The 22,420-nt window shown below is 34.0% G+C and overlaps 1 protein-coding gene across 1 annotated transcript; it reads left to right on the top strand.

Annotated features, from left to right (window-relative positions):
- Positions 1–238: 238 nt before the first annotated feature.
- Positions 239–16,835, top strand: LOC132743512 (M protein, serotype 2.1-like). The gene is made up of 13 exons (XM_060732043.1): positions 239–395; positions 3,723–3,805; positions 4,420–4,531; positions 4,888–5,023; positions 9,779–9,856; positions 11,068–11,122; positions 11,896–11,994; positions 12,228–12,283; positions 12,905–12,968; positions 13,379–13,488; positions 14,722–14,803; positions 15,175–15,247; positions 16,768–16,835. Exons 1-13 carry the CDS (start codon positions 335–337, stop codon positions 16,833–16,835), a joined length of 1,077 nt encoding a protein of 358 aa, XP_060588026.1. The 5' UTR covers positions 239–334.
- The last annotated feature ends 5,585 nt before the right edge of the window (positions 16,836–22,420 follow it).

The raw sequence follows: 22,420 nt of genomic DNA on the forward strand, positions 1-22,420 counted from the left end.
GGACTTTTCTTTTTTAGCTTTTCTTTTCACCTTTTACTAACAATCCGACGTGCACTTAATTCCTGCCTTTAACACTCGTAAGAGGGGTTGGCAGTATCCAGAAATAGACAGATAGGGACAAAATCACCGACCAGAACTAGTTCCGTACCTTGGTGACACCGGATAAACGGTAAAAAAAACGGGAATCAAAACGGGTTTTAACATGAAGCTAGGAACCAACCTAGGTTGCAACAAATCAACGGAAATAACCGAAGTATATCAAGTAAATTGTTTACAAATGGCGTCGAAAGTGAGATGAGCGCAGGCCAGCTAATTTATCAGTATATTAGGAAAAATGTCATCGCAAGTAGAGACTACTGGTGTAAATAATGCTGTCGAACATTTACAAGAGCTAGGTATTGATTTATTTTTGAAATGAACGAAAAAGTAGGGTAAAGACTATAGGAACCAATTTTCATTCACAACCTAAATTCAAAGCGGCCTGATATGTCTGACTAAATTCTACATCTACATCTACATCATACTGCTTAACAATCAATTCTGATTATGACTAGCAGGCGCGTTGTCAGGGAACTGTTAATAAAAGAATTTATTTATATGCAAATTAAAAAGTTAAAAGAATAAAAGTTCTACAAGACTAATATGAAAAAGGCAAAGCCTCAAACTCAAAGCGAGCTTGATGTACTTGTATGAAAGCTCATTTTTATTTCAAATGCAGTGACGAGTGCGTGTGACGTCACACGTACTGTGTTAAATATGGCTCCGCCCCTGTCGTGAAATGAATAACGAGTTTTGAAAACGTTGATAAAACTTTGTTTATTTTATTTCATTCTATAATTTTTCAAGCGAAATAAAGATTTTTTTAAGTGAAATAAATGTAATACTTAACACGTTTGCGACATTAAATTAGTGTACTTGATTTGTTTGTTTTGCACGTGCTGTTTGGCGCTACGCTGTGACGTCACGTAAACAATACTTTAAACGTCTGTACAGCGTTAACGACTGAATAAAAGATATTGGTGTTCGGATTCATTTTCTTAGTTAGACCATTTTCTTTCATTCTAGATAGTTTTCACAACAAAATTTGACAAAAAAAATGTTTTTATTTATCAGATTTTTCAAACAAAATGGCGCCTTCGATTTTCATTTTTTATACACAGCTTCCGTTATTCTGGTTCCCTGTCCAATTATGGTTCCCATAGACGTGCGCGGGTGACCAGTCTACACATCCGTTTTCAGTCAGAATTCCTCAGTTTTTATCGTTATCTTTCAATTCGAAAGGTTGCGATGTGTCAAATTCGTTACTTTGGACGAAAGTTTTCAAAACCATCACTTAGCAGGTACTCGCGTTACCGTAAAGCTCGCTTTGCGAGCAGGCCCTTTGGGCCAGCTCGTCGAGCTCGCTATTAATTTAAAAACATAGTGTGCAGTTTAGAATTTATAGAATGGGTCAAGCCTCTCAGTAAAGATGTTTAAACTGGGGCTGGACTGAACAGTTAGGGGAAGGCTATTCCAAAGACGTATGCTCCTAGGAAAGAAAGAATTTTGATGATATTGTGTCCTCGAGTAGGGTATCAGGTAGTTCAGATTTCTTGTTTGGGTAAGGTGTTGGTGGTCAACAAAAACAATGTTGTTTTGGATTTTATACAAGTAGGTTACAGCACTGATGTTTCGACGCTGTTCAAGGGTTTGCCAATTAAGATCATTTTTCATTTTTGAGACACTACTTGTATAGTCATAATCATTAAAAATGTATCTAGCAGCTGATCTTTGTACTTGCTCTATCTTATAAATTAAGTATTTCTGCCAAGGATGCCAAACTATGGAGCAATATTCAACCTGAGGTCTAACATAGGTCTTATATGCAGTTTCTTTTATCTTTTTATTGGTTTTAACATTTCTTCTAATGAATCTGAGGGAGTTATTTGCTTTTGATGTGATGTTGTTTATATGTTTGGTCCATGAAAGGTCTTGACTAATAGTGACTCCTAAGTATTTCGCTTCTTGAGTTGAGTTAAGTTGGATGTTATGGAGGGTATAAGGAAATATTACAGGGTTTCTTTTTCTTGTTATCCTGAGAACTTCACATTTGTCAGGGTTGAATTCCATGGACCAGTCTTTTTCCCATTTTTCTAAAGCATGAAGGTCATCTTGGAGGGTTTGGGCATCTTGTTTAGATCTGATGGTTAGGTAGACAACAGTATCATCTGAAAAGAGTCTAACCTTACCTTTGACACTATCTGGGAGGTCATTGATGTAAGAAAGGAAAAGACAGGGACCTAATACCGAGCCCTTGGGGACACCTGAGAGAACTGGTAGAATTCCTGATTTTTGACCTTCAACTACAACTTGCTGGGAGCGTGACTTAAGGAAGGAATGGACCCAATTTGTAACCTCATAACTTATACCCAATCTTTCTAGTTTACTCACAAGTTTGTGATGGTCCACCTTATCAAATGCCTTACTGAAATCCATGACTATGACATCAGTTTGTTGGCCACTTTCAAGATTGTCATGAATTTCCAGGGAGAAGCTTACTAGCTGGGACTCACAACTCCGTTTTGACCTGAAGCCATGTTGATAGGGGCTAAGGATGTTGTGTTTATCATAAAAGGACATAATATTGGACACTAAGATGTGCTCCATTAATTTGGACGCTATACATATCGGGGAGAGAGGTCTATAATTGCTGGGTTTGCATTTTGGGCCTTTTTTGTAAACTGGCGCAATTATAGCATGCTTCCAGTCTTCTGGGACAATATCTGTTTTTAGTGAGATCTGGAAGATGTGGGTCAGTATATGGGAGTAACCTCTTGATGGAGCTCTTTTAATAACCTAGGGGATATTTGGTCAGGACCAGAAGCTTTATTTGGGTTTAGGTCTTTTAAAAGTTTCTTCACACCATCTAAATTGGATAAAGTCACATGGTATATTAACGAAAACACTTGCAGGAATGCCTTACATGATTAATTGTTGGATGTTATCAGGAAAACAATAGCTTTGCTATTGCCTTTGACTTCCCCTAATAAGTGATAAGTTATTCTACATTTTTGGTTCTGTATAGCCTGGAACCCCGTTGTATCGATCTATTAACCCATAAATCACAACTGCATTTAAAAAATTCAAATCTCCCTGAATATTTATTTTGTATCATTTATTTTGATCCTTTTGCCATAATATTTACATGGCAAACATCACTGATATATAGTTTTTAGCTTTGGAATATACGGATATTTACAGACATGTCAAACAGGTTGAAGAATTAGGTCACGCCATTATATCGATGCATTGTGAGAATCGCTCAGTTAGTCAAAGTTTGGGAAACATTAACCATCTTTATGTTAGATAAATTAGTCAATTAATAACATAGTTACATAGATGTCTGTTTTAAAATGTCAGCATAAATTTAGGAACTTTTAACAGACAGCAAATGTACTTTTAATAAGAACACATTATTTATAAGTCTATTTATTATCTACAACATCTTACGGTACTGGAAACATGTTTTTGATCATTTTACTGCACAAAAATAAATGCGAAAGATTTTCGTGACACTGTTGTAAATGTTAACAATCAGTAGGTGACGTATTTTGCAAAAAATCTAAAGATTTGTAAATAGATTGATACAATGAATAGCACGATACAATGGGGTTCCACTATACGTAGATAGGCATTACATTCTATTTATGTATTTCTTAACTTAATTTATAATGTTTTTGCAGGTGATCGGATGAGACATGATTTTGGTTTTAGTGAGACAGATGTGTGTAATATAGATCAAGTGATTGAAGCGCTTAAGGAACTGGTAGGTTTATTTACAAAAATATATCACTGTTTTTTTCTCAATTTTAGGGGAAGGGGTTCGGTCAATTTTGGGCAAGTCCCCTTACCCATATGTGAAAGATTTGTAAACAACCTTGCTTAACAGTAAGTCTTACAGGCATAAAATAAAGCATTTTCTAAAAATATGATATTCATTGCAGGCAAATTTGGGCTGTCATATTATAGGGGGAAATTTTTTGGCTTTATGGGGGGGGAAACATACTATTTTGAGGGCGGAATGGGGCTGAATTTCGCCGAATATTTTGGTGAAAAAAAACACTTTATATTGAACCAACTTATTTATGATCTTACAATAGATATCAGGTATTGACTTAATAACATTTTTATTATTGTTTGCATCTTATATTTAGAAATCTTATATATCTATATCTATATTTATGTCACACAGTTTTAATAAGCCGTAATATTCAAGGGTGCTTCTTAAGATTGATTTATGCTAAGAAACTATGCTTGGAATACAGACTAAATTCTGCATGTTTCAATATACCAGTATATCTGTTCAACAGTTGTATAGGAACATGGATTCAAATAAAAAACTGATTTCTCTGTCTTATAAAGTTTATTCTGTATATGTAGGAAATATTACGGTCTGAGGCACACGACAGGTTGGAAGCGGAGACTATCCGTGCCAGTATACAGAGACATACACTGCAGTTTCTACCAGGACGGATCACCCAGGAAATCACAGGTACCTTAAAAAACAACAACAAAATCAACAACTGGATTTTTTTAATATTAATATTTGAACCTGATATTATGAATGTAATCAAACTGTTTTCTTACTACTACTCCTTGATTTTATTTTGCATCACTTGCTGAATAAATGTGTCCTGGGAAATTAAAATCTAGTAACATTTTGATGGAAGGTATCATCATCATTTTACATGGTTATAGCAGCAAATAAAACCTTTTTTTAATTTTAGATTTTAAATAACCGTCCCTACTAATTTGTTAACTTTGAAAAAAAGCTTTTTATACTAGCATTTAAACATTTTTAATCACACTCTTAGGAAAATAATTTACATGATAATTTTTATCATACAGATGCTATTAACTCTGCCAAAAAATCAAATGCTGATGCCATAGAATACTTGAAGAATCAATTAGTAAAAGTCAACAAAAACATAGTTTACCTCGAGGGTTACCAGAAACAGCTTGATGAGGAAAATGCACAACTACAGTAAGCCATTCTTTGCATATTTCTACAACCTTTTTTTCTTCATGGTTCTGGAAACTGATTATTTTAACTAATTAGGCACATTAGGGGGCATAACTCTTCATTTGTTTCCATTTCTGAATCAGGATGGATTTACTGAATGACTTACTAAAAAAAGTAAAGTACATAAAGTACATGTACTCTGAATCTATTATAAAATGTAAATTTATCTTTTAATTACAACAAAACATTTATATTTAAAGTTATCATTATTTTCTTCCTTAATTCTATAAATACTAGTATTGTTATATACAGGTCAGGCCAGCCAGCACATCTGTGATATATAACAAGACTTTATGATGTTGTTTGTTAATTTTAGGTGGTTTTTTTTCTGTACTTTAAACCTTCTAAATAACAATAGCCAAATCTGTTGTATGCAAAGTCGTAGATGTTCATCATACAAATTTATTAATGTATTGTATTAGAGTTTAATTGAATGGATTTTGATTTTTAAGGTTGTCTTTATCAATAAGATTTATATGGCTTGTTCTAAAATAAAAAATATATATTTTACTTTGGTTGTAAGTTTACATTTTTAATTGACTTGATTAAAAGTTTGTTAGATTATACAGTCTTTATTGGTGTAATTTAAAATATCTTGATCTTTTTTCTTTATTCAGACAATGGTATATTGAGTTCCTGTAGCTAAAGACATTTAGACTATAGTTTCAAAACAATGTAGAAAAGACATTGGTCTATTTATTTGAAATCGATAAATTCATGTAGTTATTTGCTAGCTGTTTCTTCTATCACCTTTTTATACCCCCAAAAACGAAGTTTGGGGGTATATGGGAGTCACCCGGTGGTCGGTTGGTCGGTCGGGCGGTCGGTGGGTCCAGACGTCCGTTGCATTTTCCTTGTCAAGAGCATAACTTGAAGACTGATGATTGGAATTCAATATAACTACACACAATTGTCAAGCACATTGAGAGGAAGTGCAGTGCACAAGAACCATAACTCTATCTTGACTTATTACAGAGTTATTGCCCTTTGTTACTTTTCCTTGTCCGGGGCATAACTTGAAAACTACTGGTTGGAAATCAAAACAACTTCATACTATTGTCAAACACAATAAAGGGAAGTGCGGTGCACAAGAACCATAACTCTATCTTAAGTAATTACAGAGTTATTGCCCTTTGTTACTTTTCCATTGCTTTTTTTGTCCGGAGCATAACTTGGAGACTAATGGTTGGAATTCAATATAACTACATACAATGGCCAAGCTTATTGAGAGGAAGTGCAGTGCACAAGAACCATAACTCTATCTTGCCTAATTACAGAGTTATTGCCCTTTGTTACTTTTTCTTGTCCGGGGCATAACTCGAAAACTACTGGTTGGAATTCAAAACAACTTCATACAATTGTCAAACACAATAAAGGGAAGTGCAGTGCACAAGAACCATAACTCTATCTAAAATAATTACAGAGTTATTGCCCTTTGTTACTTTTCCATTGCTTTTTTTGTCTGGAGCATAACTTGAAGACTAATGGTTGGAATTCAATATAACTACATACAATGGTCAAGCACATTGAGAGGAAGTGCAGTGGACAATAACCATAACTCTATCTTGACTAATTACAGAGTTATTGCCCTTTGTAACTTTTCCTTATCTGGGGCATAACTTGAAAACTACTGGTTGGAATTCAAAACAACTTCATACAATTGTCAAACACAATAAAGGGAAGTGCAGTGCACAAGAACCATAACTCTATCTAAAATAATTACAGAGTTATTGCCCTTTGTAACTTTTCCATTGCTTTTTTGTCCCGAGCATAACTTGAAGACGAACGGTTGGAATTCAATATAACTACATACAATGGTCAAGCACATTGAGAGGAAGTGCAGTGGACAAGAACCATAACTCTATCTTGACTAATTACAGAGTTATTGCCCTTTGTTACTTTCCCTTGTCCGGGGCATAACTTGAAAACTACTTGTTGAATTCAAAACAATTTCATACAATTGTCAAACACAATAAGGGGAAATGCAGTGCACAAGAACCATAACTCTATCTAAAGAAATTACAAAGTTATTGCCCTTTGTTACTTTTCCATTCCTTTCTTTTGTACGGACCATAACTTGAAGACTAATGGTTGGAATTCAATATAACTACATATAATGGTCAAGCACATAGAGAGAAAGTGCAGTGCTTAAGAACCCTAACTCCATCTTGACTTATTACAGAGTTACTGCCCTTTGTTACTTTTCCTTGTCCATAGCATGACTTGAAAACTACTGTTTGGAATTCAGTACAACTTCATACAGTTGTCAAGGACATTAAAAGGAAGTGCAGTGCACAAGAGCCATAACTCCATTTTGACAAAATACAGAGTTACTGCCCATTGATAGTTTTCCTTGTCCAGAGCATAACTTAAAAAGTACTGGTTGGAATTCAAAACAACTTCATACAATGGTCAAGCATAATAACAGGAAGTGCAGTGCACAAGAACTATAAGTCCATCTTCAGTACTTATAGAGTTATTGCCCTTTGTTTCTTTTCCTTGTCTTTCTGGACTTATTACAGAGTAATTCAATAAAATTTATCAATGGCCAACCACATTGAAAGGAAATGCAACATACAAGAACCACAACTATGTTTAATTGCCCACAACCATAACTCTATATTTCAATTCTATTTTGTTACTAGTAACATCCTCATTTCTGAAGCAGTCTTGTGGGGGTATTAACCCTTTACCACATATATACGCGAAACAACGCACTTTCGACCCCCCCCCCCCCTTTTTAGGCCTCAAATAGTGAAAAAATGTCCTATTTGGGCCCCCAACATAAGTTTTTGTTTGAGAAATGTTGCTAAAAAAATTGAGCACTTTTTCGGCGCCGCCCCCCATCCAAAAGATACATCAGGGGGTTGCCAGAAGGGGGATGTGCCCCCTTCTGTTAGGGGGGTTGGAAGGGGGGCGGAGTCCCCCTCATCGCCAAGAAAATTTTGGACTTGTGAGAGGCTAAAAATGACCCCAGGTGGATCATAATGTAACGTTTAACCAACGCTGAAAAGCCTTTGACTCTATCTCAATCCCTTGAGCAGTTACAGCACTTTGAAATAAATTTTGATGGAAAAATCGAGGCAAAATAGTGATTTTTGGCAATTTTGAGATGTCCCCTCGTTGCCATGGTAACAGGAAATTTAAGACTGAGCATGTTGTTACAAAGGCAATGGTCCAGTCAACATTGGTGCCAAGTTTGATTAGTATTGAAGCATTTTTCATAGTTTCATAGCAGTTTGAACTTGTAACAGGAGGCTTTTCAGTGAAAACGGCCATTTTTCACAATATGCTCATGGGGGAAAGGGTTAATCACATTTAGTGATAGTCTAATTTAATTAAAATTCTTGCATTTAATGAATATTGCAGGATGTCTCAAATAGACAATTTAATATGCTGTATAAAATTTTCAGTGGCTTAAATGTTGATTTTACTTCCTGCCCATCTACTTAAAATTTATCATTCTTAGTAGTTAGAGTTTCCTGAGCAAATGTTATAGCTGTTACAGGAAATATGCCAGGATATTGTGTGGCTATTACCTTATGTTAAGAGTGTTTTGCTGGTATTTTTGTTGACAATTTCTTAACGTTTTATTTCTTTTTTTGTGAGGAAGCTATCCAGCTAGGTTCTGGAAAAGTGGTTCAGCTTAGGTGCCCACTTGTGCCTGACATAATACATGGTTGTGCACCTAAGGTGTTCCTTTACCAGTAAAACTGGAAAGTCAACATACGACCCATTCTGTGTTGGTGTGATGCAAAACCTTACAAACAAACAAAAAACTTGTTTTAAGGATTTAAGAACTGAATATTTAAAGTTGATTCCATCAAGATACCTCAACCTCATGAAAATCTAAAAGCCAGTTCAGTTTTGAGAGTATATACCACCTGTACGTACTGCTAGACCAGTCTGAATGCCCTTGCAAATAGACCCTACTGTATACTTTATGTTGGCTTTCGAATTTTAGTGTTATGATATGAGAATTCCTCCTTATGTTTGGGTCAAAGGGTGGGAACAATACACAGCCTGTGTCTGTACCATCAATAATTACCATTCTGCAGCTCTACTGTCTCAGCAAGTGGGCCACTTGTACACATTTGCCCCTACAATGAGTAATTCTATACTATTATGCATGGAAAATGGTCAATTCAAGTTCAAAGCAAGACAAGTCCTATATATACTTATTAAGCATGATAAGGGCTGATTACTGAATTAAAATATGACTAATTTGCATTTCTTTATTTTTTGAAAGATTTTAGTTTTTACAAGATTTGAACTTTAAAAAGGGCCATTTAGAATCTTCTTTTTTCGAGTGTTTGTGTGGTTTGCTGTGTTATGTAGGATGCAAGACAAAATGTCCAGCCTCTTAAATTCCCTTATTAAAACTGACGTACCTCTGATTTTTTGTGTGTGTAAATAGTTTCAGTTAGTAAATGTAAAAAAAAAACATATTTATTTATATTTGTATTATTTTACCTGAGAAATTATAATCACAGTTTAGGATGACTCAAGAATTAAGCCTTGCTCCTGTTAATTTAGTATAATTTGATGATTAATGATAAACATCCATTCAATACTAATACATTTACTTACCTTTAAAATGCAATAAATGATGTTTTATGACTTGTTATTACATGTTTTTATTTCTTAAGTGTTATATATTTTGTGTGATTTGTCAAAGATTTACAAAACTTTACATCATCATGATAATTATTTCAGTCCGGAGAGAGAACAAGTTAGACAACAACATGAGGAGATCATCTCACAGCTTAACCAAAGAATGGCCGAGAAAGCCAGGTACCAATGTCTTTTAATTATTATATTATTGAGCATTTCCAGAATTCATTTTCAATAAAATTTCTTCACTTTATTCCAATATAAATCTTCCTTTTCTACTCCTTTGGTATTCATCCATACTATTGTTTTTATGCCCCCACAGAGTGGGAGCATATAGTGTTGCACTTGTCCGTCCGAGTGTCCGTCATGCCGTACGTCTGTCCATCCGAGCAAACATTTGATATTTATGAGCTTCATTCCGTAGTTAAATAAAGAACAAAAACTCATAAAATTCAAATTAAGAGCTATTTTTTTGTTTTTATGAGCTAATTTTGCTTATGGACGTTGGTCCAGGTGGTGTTTATGAGCTGATTTGCCTCATAAATGTCAAAAGTTGGTACGTCCGTCCGTATGTCCGTACGTCCTGAAATTTTGTTATTGTTTGAATCATGATATCTCCAAGGAACACATGAATAAATTCATACATGATATCAATGATATTATTAAGCAAGATTTTCAATGAGAAACTTTGTCTTGATTAAAGACTGGTATATGAAGGTATGTAGTTTGGCATAAACTACCATTTAGGCAGAATTATATCCCCTTTTGCATGTGTGATATTTGCGGAAAATCTGGGTTCATCCTGGTATTTTTTTTGAACTTTGAAAAGGGGTTAGGTCAAAGCATACACAGTATTTGAATGATAATAATAGGGATGGCAACGAATACCAAAATCAATACTCGAGTACTCGGTCATTTTTCCGATCGAGTACTCGATTGATATTTACGTTTTTATAATTTACAAGTTTCGGCTACAACTGTCTAATATTAAATGTGATTAAATATAATAAGAGGCCGAATAACGTAAACGATGCAGGACTGTGTTCAATCCCATACGCGTGTCAAACTACTGATCGCCTCGTTAAATTTAAGATATCATTTTCACACCTCTGCAAGGATGTTTTGATTGCATTTAACAAGTATTTATATAATACGTGTACATTTCCGAATTTCTGAACTAATCTTTCTAAATCGCAAAAAAGTAGAAAATAAATATTTTTTTCCGAGTAATCGAATATCATTTTTGTTAATCGATATTCGGACGTTCGATGGAGTACTCGCTTAACCGGTTACTCGTTGCCATCCCTAGATAATAATAATCATGTTGTTTTAATTAATTTGATGTTGCGGTATAATTGTAATATGAAATAAGCTTCCTGTATCTATTGCAGCATGCAGATTCACCTGAATGAGACTAGAGACCAAGTTAGACAGACAAATCAAGATGTAAGTTACTTCAGGTCATGGTCTCAGCATAGTCAAATTTTGTACTCTATGTTCTGTAGTAAATCAGTCATGATGAATTATACACTGTCTTCAACTTTAAACATCAATACTATTCCACTCAAATGAGGCCCAAAATATACCCATATACCTTTTTCAAAAATCTTCATTCTGTTGGGACACTGTTTAATTTGCCCTCTTTAAAAACTCCTGTCTCCTGGAGGGTAGTATATCTTTCATCCTTCCGCTCTGGAGAATACATAAAAAACAACTTTTTAATGATCATATAACAAACAAAAAACTACACAGATGCAATAAATATACTTTAAATATGAACAATCCAACTAGAGATGATTTAAATTCTGGCATTTCAAAATGTTCAAGAACCAGGTTGAGTCTAATGTTGTACCGGGGCAGCTAATGACCATTATTATAAATATGTTGTCTCCCACCTTTAACAACATGAAATACTTTCATTCTCATTATGATAGTTGTGATATTTTCTTGCATCAGTGGAGATATTTTTCATATCTAATTTTTGTTAGTGCCTGTATGTGTAAAGATTCTTATTTAGATTTTGAATGCTGATTTATTTACAATTATCTATATACTCTATAAACATCTGGTAAAATGATTAATTTGCTAGACACTTTGTACACATCATTTTTCATATCATATTTAAAGGTAATTCCTGTATCATAATTGCTGTTATTTACCATGCCTGGAAAAATAATGTTTTATTACAGTTGTAACTTTATCATTTTGTATATTCCCAGATTGTAGATTTAGAAGATGGTATTCTTCAACTCAAGGAAGATTTAATACACGAAAGAGGGGAGGCAAGATCAGAGAAAAGACAGTTGAAGAAGGCTGTGGTACGTAGAAGAAGTATTTTGATTGCAATATTTGCATTTAATCTACAGAGAATAAAAGTACTGCAGATAAGTGAACAAATGTTTGAAACAGATAGTGAAAATAAAACTAGATAGTGAAAATAAAACTAGATAGTGAAAATAAAACTGTAAAATTTGTAAATTTAAACTGATTATAATATTCTGTATATAGATAATAGCCTTTTTAGTGCATTAAGGTCTTGTTTTAATTTCAGGCAAGTACAACAGACAAAACAAAGGAACAAAAACTTTTAAATGTTGAAAAGAAAAAGTAAGTTTTATTTATTACAAATGTATAATCTATTTAACTTTTATTTCTATAGATTAATTTTTATAAGTTATATACTTTGTGATTATTTATAATCATGTCTCTATAGTGAAAAATGACCCCATCCCATGGATCTCTTTGCTTATATAGATTTTGATTAGAAAACACATTTAAGTAATGTATTTTTTTTTATTTTAACTGATGGTACAAGATTATGACTGTGGCAAGTGAATAGCTTTACTAGTTGTGGAAGATAACATTAACATGACATTCTTACCTTATTACATAGTTCACCTGACAATGCTCTATGTAGGCACTTTAGAAAAGCCATCTACTTTGAGCTAGCAGTATATCATTCTTTGGGATTCAGATGCTGAAATGTGTTGACCATAAGATTGAAAGTCTTTGTGATCTGTAGACCGTAGAGTCATGTTCAGTCAAAGCTGTCTAAATCAGCCAGCTAAGGGAAGCAGCCATTTTGGCTGCTTAAAACAGGTGGCTGTTGAATGGAGGATCAATTTTTTATTCAAATATATTCTTAATTGTTTAATGAAATATATAACTATAATATGATTTATCATATTATTGATTTGCATAATCATATCTGCTGTACTTTTTTGACAGAGATTTAGATGCATTGCATGAAAAGTTAGTAGATAGTGAAGGAAAACTTGATGCCTTGAGAAAGGTAAATAGCTTAAGTAAATAAATATTTAGAACATAAAAGTATTAGATTTTGATTCACAAAGATCTTTAAATTATTGCTGACAGACCCAAAGTGATGTGGGATTTATAATATTATTGAAATGAATGAACCCTCTAATATTATCAGCTTCTATTGCCTATTCATTGCTAAATTTTAATTAAAACTGATAAAGGTATAAGTTCTTATTTTCTAAATATATAATTTTTATTACAACACGAAAGTGAAGTCCTTTAAACTACATGAAAGTCTTCCTCCTGCAAATAAACAACTTTTCATTATCAGCTTATAGAAATGATCCAAACTTAATTAACATTTCCCCCTAAATCAACAAGATAAAAGTTTTACAGCTGTTTCTGTACATGTATATCATTTTTTAACATTATACATTACAGAGTTTACGTAGATTTGAGACATCAAAAGCCAAGCTTGAAGGTCAGGAAAGAGCTTTGACTGCACAATTACAGAAACAACTCAAACAAAATGAAGAATTAAGACAGAAAGGGTATTTACTAAATTCTTTAATTGTTATCCATGATAATAAGTATTAACTGTTATATTCTAACAATAGTCTGACCAGAAATCTTCACTCTAGTATGCTTAAATCCTTAACCAGGGCCCGAGGTAATAAAGAAATTTTCTTGCATTGCAGACTGGCGTTTCTGTGAGTTTTAACCATGCCCTAAATTTCATTGGCATGGGGGTGCCAGATGAGTTGCGTATCTTACAACAACGTCATTTTAGCGCATTTTATGAATGAACCGGGTTAATATGATGTCATTTTAGAAGGGAACTATGTATGTAGGATGACATCATTTCACCGTTGTCATTTTAGAAGGGAACTATGTGCTTAGGATGACATCATTTCACTGTTGTTATTAATTGTAAATTCATACGATATTGTAAGAAAATAGTTATGGACGAAATGACTTTAATTTCCATGAACAAATATGTTATTGAGGTAAAATATTTCAAATATGAAATTAATGGCAGAATATGCAAGAAAAAATATCTTACATATGTTTGCGGTTTGGATCGGAATATCCATCCCTCGGCAACATATGACAGTTATTATTATTCCCAGGTAAAACTCTGATCTCAGGTATTTGATTGGTCAGAAACTGCCAGGGAATGTACAATAACCAATGAAAATCCTAAGATTTGAGACAGAACTCAGAATAAAAGTTTTATAACTTGAACTTCTGAAGAAGATGTATCCAGTATCCATTTTTGGAACTCTCCATTATCACTTGGATAGTTGTAAGTTAATAAATCAGCAGAATGGAGCCTTGGCTGGAGGAAATAAAACATTCTCAGGATTTTTATTGGTCAGTGTACAATTCTTTTGCAAGCTTTAGACCAATCAAATACTTGAGTTTTGAGTTTGAGCTTAGATAATTTCTTCATAACCTCAGACATTGGTCAGACTGTACAGATCTGCAGGCAAAACTAGCTCTATACAGTTTGCAATATCTAATCACTTTCATTTCCAAAAAGGCAAGGATTAATGTTAAACATTTTAATATTCTTGAAATTCCATAAATTAACAATTGACAGTGACAAAGTTAGCCAAACTTATTTTAGCAATTGATTACAAACCATAAACATTTGATACCAAATAAAAATTAAATTGTTCAAAAGTATACTGTGAACCAGTATTCTGTATAGATTATTGCTGTGATACTCTTGACTTGTATGAAAATTTCTTATTTTTTTTTCCTCATATTTTCAATTTCAGAGCATCAATTTTAGCTGAAGACGCTAGATTACAGAAAGAATTTATAGAAAATGAGAAACAACTAACAAGTAAACTAAAAAGGGTAGGATTCTACTTTATATCTGTACTTCATATATTACTGACTTCTATGTTATTATCAGAATATTTCTGTTGCTGTAAACTTTAATTCACATAAAGTTTAAATGAGTTTAACTGTAAATTTGTATTCTTATGACATGATACACACATTAAGGCCATTTTAGATTCACACTGTGTGCAATAATTTTGCAAATTTGAAACATTTTCCCATCGTGTCTGTATTCATAGCATACCAACAAAAATGATAATAAACTGCACTATCCCTATTATTATATTTTAAATGTTTTTTAAAATATAATAAAAGGGTGCAAACTGCTTATTAAATTACTAAATGCTATATAAAAAGATATGATTAAATAACTGTTTCTTTATCAGATGGAAAATGAGATTGTGAGAGAAGAAGAAAAGTTTTATGAACTTGACTTAGAAAGGGAAGGTTTAGCAGAAGGTATGTATTGGTTAACAATAAGACATTTAAGAAACACTTTATTATTTAGTTTTATATGACAATTTGTATAGATTATTAAGATAGATAAGTATTTGTTATTCAACATTGATAAAATTGAAACAGTCTTGCCTGTCAAACAAGGGTGATGAGTGATAGATTTAATGAAATTAATGCTGACTTAATGAACACTAACTTTCTTGGTGGTTGAAATTTGAATATGAAGAGCAAATATGATACAATGATTTAATGAAATAGTGTTACAATGTACTATATGACAAGTTGTTGTGGATTAAATAAATCAAATATACCACAGAATTTGACAAATGAAATTCAATCTCAAAAACTTACCATTTTACAAAATACTCAGGTGCCTGGATGTGCCTGAGATCTAACTCTACCAGTAAAATTGAAGTATCACAATGCCAGCATTACGTAGCATATGATAAAAATTTGAAATAAGCTTTAAAACACCTTGGATATTAAATTTTACAATGGATTTTTTGTCTCTTTTTTGACTGTCTCTTTTTTGACAGAGATATTTCTGTACTGTATTTTCTTGTTATGTTAGGTTGAATATTTGAAGAATAATGCCGCTGGCATTAGGGTTATTGTGAGCATAATACATGCACATAGTTTGAACAGTATTCTTATGAAACTTGTCACTTGTTTCAAAGGTCAAATTATTTATTGACCCATAACTCAACATAATCAGCAGTATTAATTAAAAGGACTCCATTGACGGTTTTTTAACATGATCAAACTTAAAAAAAAATTTGACAGACCAAACTTGGTGCATGATTTCAGATATCTCATTTTGTTTTTCTGGAATAATTACTCTAATTGTGAAACTTTACCAAATAAAAAAAGCATTGCAACCCATTTCACTCAAATCTGGCTAAGAATATCACAAAACTACAGTTTTAAATTTAATCCTGAGTATATTTCCTTATTATCTTTTTATCTATATTTCTGTTTTGGATGCTTTTGCTGACCTGTGTAATAAATTCAAATTTTATGTTTGAGGCTTTAGGACCTCAGATGAGTTCCTTTAATGTTGTACAGAAACTCTTTCAATTTCATTTATTACATGACTGATCCGCGTCATGACAAAACCAACATAATGGGTTTGCAACCAGCATAGATCCAGACCAGCCTGCACATCAGCACACTCTGTGGGTTTGATCCCCGGGAGATGCTTTGGTAGTTTGGCGCGGAGGAAGGTAGTCTAGTACTGGTGTAACTCTCCAGGAACGATGGTTAGGAAACTACCTGCCTATATGACTGAAATACTGTTGGAAAAGGCGTAAAATGAAACAAACAAACAAACAAACAAATGATCAGGATCCATGCTGTTCGTTTTCGAACCCTATTACAAGTAGAGAAACTGATAGCAAACAGCATGGCTCCTGACCAGACTGCGTGGATGCGCAGGCTGGTCTGGATCCATGCTGGTGGCAAACCCACTATGTTGGTTTTGTGAAGACACATCTCAATTATTGTATACTATGTTACCATTTCAGAGTTGGAACAGATGATGATTGTCAGGAGTGATGATGCCGAGAGGGTAGCAGACCTTGATGCTCAGTAAGTGTTTGAACCTGTAACCTTATTCTAGAAGTTTTGCTGATTATTGATAAAGCACATATTGATATACTTATATGAACTAATACTTATATAAACTATAGCAATGTTAAAGCAATATTTTATGGATGACTGCTTCCTATTTATTACCTAAGATAGAGATTAAACCCTTTCCTACTGGAATCGAAAATGATTAGTCTTGATTAGTCTTTGCCACCAGTATAAAGCCAGGCCAGCCTGCTTGTGCATGTAGTCAGACTAGTCTTGTGAACTGTTGGTAGTGCATTATTTTTGTATTTTTATATTGAAATCCCGTTATCTTAAAATGGACTGTTCCAAATTCAAATCAAGACAAATCCAGTACACAAATTTCAGCAGGTTAAGGGGTTAAAAAGGAATGGCTTTGTACATGCTGTATTTTTCTGACTAATTACTTAGTTAACTGTATCATGCAATCTTTTTGAACTCACAAAGCGGAGGTCAGTAGACATGGGAGATTATCATAGGATTCTTTCTTTATGGTAACACTTCAGCATACAATGGGCAATAAATGATTGGCCTATACCAATAGTATAGAGCTACTAGTGTATCATTGTTCACATTTTCACAGTCTCATTAGACTATACTGTTTGCTACACAACATAAATTCTTTGATATTAATCTCTTTAAAGCACACAAAACTATGCATTCTTATGATTTTCCTACTGTAGTTAAGGTAGTCTTACTGTAATGCTTTCCTGTCAATTTCTATCATTGGCCCATATCGTAATAAATCTGTTTTTTCTGGAATGTTATTTTTGACAATCTTCTGTATTTAATAGTTTTTAACTATTCATAAATGGAATTTAGGACATATGTGATGAAGGATAAGCCATTGTAAATAATCTAATAAAAAATAATGACCCAGAAATAACTGATTTGCTATGATATTGGCTAATGTTAGATTTTCTTTTCGGTGAAAGCATTACAATAACACTGCCTTAAATTTAAATTATTTTAAAACAATTTTTAGGGTGTTTTTTTTTCACTCAGATTAAAAGCAGAAAAAATAATTGTCATCAAAGGCAAGGAATAGGTGAAATGAAAAGGTAAAACTCTAAATGTTAAAGATATAAAAAACTCTTGGAGAAACACACAAGTATGTATTTGATGTCCTCATTTGTGATTTCTAAGCCTCTCTATAATTTTTTACAACACACCCCTTTCACCTCCTTTTCAAGGTTTGATTTTATATTGCACCTCACTTATAAATTTACTATAAAATATATTAATGCTTAATCTAAACATTGACAAATGTGTGTAAGCACAGATTTGTTAAGAGGGATTCAACAATTGATATCTGAAAAAAATAAGTGTTACATATAAGTTTAGATATTTTCCCACCCACTACCTGGCATATCTGTCTGGCTTTCTGTCCATACATAGCATTTTCAAATTAGCTCTGCCTTCTTACACAAGTACAAGACTTAACTGACTGTACAAGGATTTTCCAACAGTGAAATTTGACAATATTCCGACATTTAAGTTAACAAAGACATACTATTTTCAAGTGAAGGCAAGAAAATTTGCATTACAACACGCCTACTAAACGGTGGCTCTTTCACATTTTGGTGATCTGTTTAAATGAGAGCCATTGACACTTCCGTTGCAGAGCCCTCGATGAAAACAAGGCTGAAAAAGGTAAGAAATTTTAGTAAAAATATCAATTTTAAAAGATCATGCTTGTTTTTCAAAAATCGAAGAATGCCATGCCATGTAGAACATTTTTCTCATCATGTTGGGTGCAGTTTCAATAAGAAATACCCTAAAATGTAGGGGTGCAACGATACAGCCAAACCCGTATTGCGATATATTGCGATATAGACAGCCTGTATTGCGATACGTATTGTGGTACAGTGTATACTAAAATAATTAAAGAAAACAGAAAAACATATGCTATATTTCAACTCTTCTTATTATTCTTTTAGAACACATACATGTATCTATATAATGAATAAGTACCCTGTGTCCTTGAGGCTTTTAAATGTTTTTCTTAAGAAATATCAACATGTCAACAACTTCTGGACTTAAAGCTGCCCTCTGGGGCAGTTACAATATCCCCAGCAGTACTAAAGACACGTTCTGAAGGGGACAGATGTAGCAGGGATACACAGTCTTTGACGTACCAAGCTTGATACAAGGGAACTGCCATTCATTATTCTTCCACCACACTAAATGGATCGGATGACATTGGAACAAGTGGTTCAGTTTTAAGTTTTCAATTTCAGCATTTGCACGTTCCATATCAGATTTTAATTTGTGTTCTGTCCTCTCTCACACAAAATAACATCTCCTAGGATAGACGCTAACCACCACTTTCACTGGGAGCTGACTGGGTCCCAGTAATTGAAGCTCTGATTTCACTCACAGGAGGGAACTGCTGGCTTAACATCTGAAATGAAATATGGTCAAGTGTTGTCAGCTAGCAAATGTACATCACAACTAGATATGCTCAAACTGTATAACAAGTTTAACAAGCCGGGGAAACCTAAAAAAATAATTGTGTTTAGATACTAACAAAATGTAGACAAAGTGATGAAATTGAACAGTCATAGATGGTTAAAAAAATCTGCCAAATTAACTACCTGCAAAGAAGTGTCATTATCTGGCATGACTGGAAGTGGGGGTGTATGAGATGCCTCTCTCGTGACCACGTCTGCCTCTGTTCTACCTTAAACCTTCGCTGGTCTTGTGTTGGCTGCCCAGTGAACAGATTCTGTGGTATGTGTCAAAGGCTTCCTGTTGTGTAAGGCATGAAGCCTTAAACCGAGGATCCAGTACTGTACACTCCTGTAAAAACTCGTTAATGCTGTTGTATCTGAAATACAAATCAATATTTTTAAGGTACAGTTTAAATTAACCAACAACGGAAATTTAAAAGCAATTACTACTTTTTTTCAAATGCCACATGCTGATTGCCAATCTATGCTTCTACAGGATCTTTTCAGATAATAATATTATTTATTTTACTTGCATTACAAAACAATTGATGTTGCGAGAACTAAAATTCATGGGTTTTATGTTACCTAGGCTACTTGATAATTTACATTACAAAGTCCATACTGTGATATACATCACAATTAATAATTTAATATTTCAGCAATAAAAAGTATATAATATACATGGGGTAAACGGTGTAAGTTAATAAAAATAAAAACTTACCTGCTGTTCAAGTCATTACGCATAGCCTGCTTCATTCTGCTTTGATAACTTCCATGTCTCCTTCCTTTACAATCAAATCGTGCGAGAGTAATTTTGTCTGCAGAGGGAGTATGATGGATACAGTTGGCATCGTCTCAGAACAAAGTACAGTTGTTATGGCTTTTTAGAGGCAAGAGGCAGGTCATGATCTGTTCTGCTATAGTAATATCAGCGTCCGACAGTGTAGATATTATCCCCGGCATTGGCACAAACAGATTGTCAATGAGTGATGCATATTACTGCAGGTTGCAATTTCAAGAATCTCTGCAACATGTCTGCTGCAGAATTCCATCTAGTCGGGACATCATTCATAAAGCTTTAAGTTTTTTTTTAAGTCCTAACTGTTGTGTTTTCACTTTCAATAAGGCAGTGGCTGTGGTGCTTCGTGGAAAAATGATACTACGCGACGAACTCTCCCCAAAATGCGTGACACCGTCGTTACCTTAAGGGCTTTCTGAGCAGCCAAGTTGAGAGTGTGGGCAAAGCAACCGATGTGAGGTGTGCATCCTGCCTCTTTGGCTGCTATTACCATGTTCTGCAGCGTTGTCTGTTTTACAAGGGGTGGTGAAGGTTTAACACCCCACTCAGAAACTGCGTCCGTCAACACTTTCGCTATGTTTACACCAGTGTGACTCTCGGGCAGCTCTCTCGTTTGCAAGACAAATGATTTCAATTCCCAGTCCTTCGTTATTTGAGAGCATGTCACTGTGATGTAGGACTGGGTGGACCTACTAGTCCAGCCGTCCGTCGTTAGTGCGACTGTAGATTCTTTCAAGCATGACTTAACATATCCAACGCGTTCATTGTACATGTTCGGTATAAACAGTTTCAGAAAAGTACGTACGTGACGGTAGGTCGTATCTAGGGTCTAAAACACGAATCATATCCTTAAATCCATCATTTGAGACAACACTAAACGGTCGAAGATCATTAACAATGAATTTTCCGACGGCTTGCGTTATGTCCTTATACCGCTGACTTGTAGGCTTGTATTTGGAAGTCTGCCCAAAAGAACTCATTATTGTCGGCTGCTTTACGGTTGACGCTGTTGCCGCGATCAAACTAGTACCAGACTTGCATGCACCTTGTTGCAGATTGATTTTGTGGTGTCTAGTTAAATGTGTATTTAGATTTGTGGTCCCTCCGCTATAGCGAATATCCATCTTACATTTTTTACAAACGGCTATGCCGTCCTCAATTTTTCCTGTAGATTTTCTTTTTTTTAAGTTGAATTCCACCCATATTTTACTTTTAGCTTTCTCATTTTCAATTAGTTCAAAATCTTCTTTTTCCATTTTTTTATTTCAGTCAATCAACAATTTTAATCAGTCCTAACTTAAATTGCGTAACTGTGTGTAATTTAATAAAGCATGATCAAAGCCGCACTCTGAAAATGACGTCACACGATTCTGCTACTCGCGCGGTAAGATCAAAGAGCTTCGTCAGGAAAAGTTCGCGGCGGCGTTTCTTTATACATCACAGGGATCGACTAGTGTCGGCAATCTTTTCATGTTTCATTGATGTTTTGTTTTTGATGTCGTAAATCGTTGCTTACTGATTCAAAATTGAAGTTTCTACATTCATGTTATTTCGGCATAAATATTAAAGAAAAAACCGCAATACAGGGCAGCTGCACCGCGGTACGTATCGACCCGAGACTGTATTGCAATATACCGGTATACCGGTATATCGTTGCACCACTACTAAAATGACGTTGCTAGAACTTTTACCAAATATAACATCGTGGGTTTTCCTTTACGAGGAAACACATTTTGAGTGATTTCCCTACCGTAAAGTAGATGCTGGCCCATTTAATCGTGCAAATAGCATTATGGCAACCTCCTCTTTGGACAAACACAAAAAATAACTTACAGAACTTAGTTGAAAACCAAATAATCACATTTTTATTATTGTGATCGAGCCATTGACAAGGTGCTGGCACCATTGGCAATGTGAATGAGCCCTCGAAAATGTGATGAAGCCAACACTATCATTCATTTTGTAATAATATGATGGAGTGTAATTGTTATTATACCTATAAACTGATTAACATATACAATTTCATATGCATCGTATCACCGGGATGACATATTAAAATAAAATACGCGATTTGATTTTTGGAATTCATTAAAATTGAAGTAAAACATCTATGTACAAAATATTAACAGACTAGGCATACAAAAATAGTTTTATACTTTTAGTTTCAGTTTTTAATTTTAAAATATATTTAAATTTCAGGTGGAAATTCGACATGAATTAAGGGGATACAAAAACGATTTTCAATGTGATGTCTGTGGAAAGACGTACGGAAATAAGGCCAGGGTTAATTTTCATTAAAAAAAAAAACTATCA

Source organism: Ruditapes philippinarum, unplaced genomic scaffold (genome assembly GCF_026571515.1).
Source record: "Ruditapes philippinarum isolate M1 unplaced genomic scaffold, ASM2657151v2 ctg6104_1_1_1_1, whole genome shotgun sequence".
Taxonomy (NCBI): domain Eukaryota; kingdom Metazoa; phylum Mollusca; class Bivalvia; order Venerida; family Veneridae; genus Ruditapes; species Ruditapes philippinarum.

Excerpts from the sequence above, each read along its gene's own strand:
- LOC132743512 (XM_060732043.1), top strand. The coding sequence starts at position 335 with ATGTCATCGCAAGTAGAGACTACTGGTGTAAATAATGCTGTCGAACAT. Across the intron at positions 11,995-12,227 it reads GACAGTTGAAGAAGGCTGTG|GCAAGTACAACAGACAAAAC; the intron begins GTACGTAGAAGA and ends TTTTAATTTCAG. Across the intron at positions 12,969-13,378 it reads AACTTGATGCCTTGAGAAAG|AGTTTACGTAGATTTGAGAC; the intron begins GTAAATAGCTTA and ends TATACATTACAG.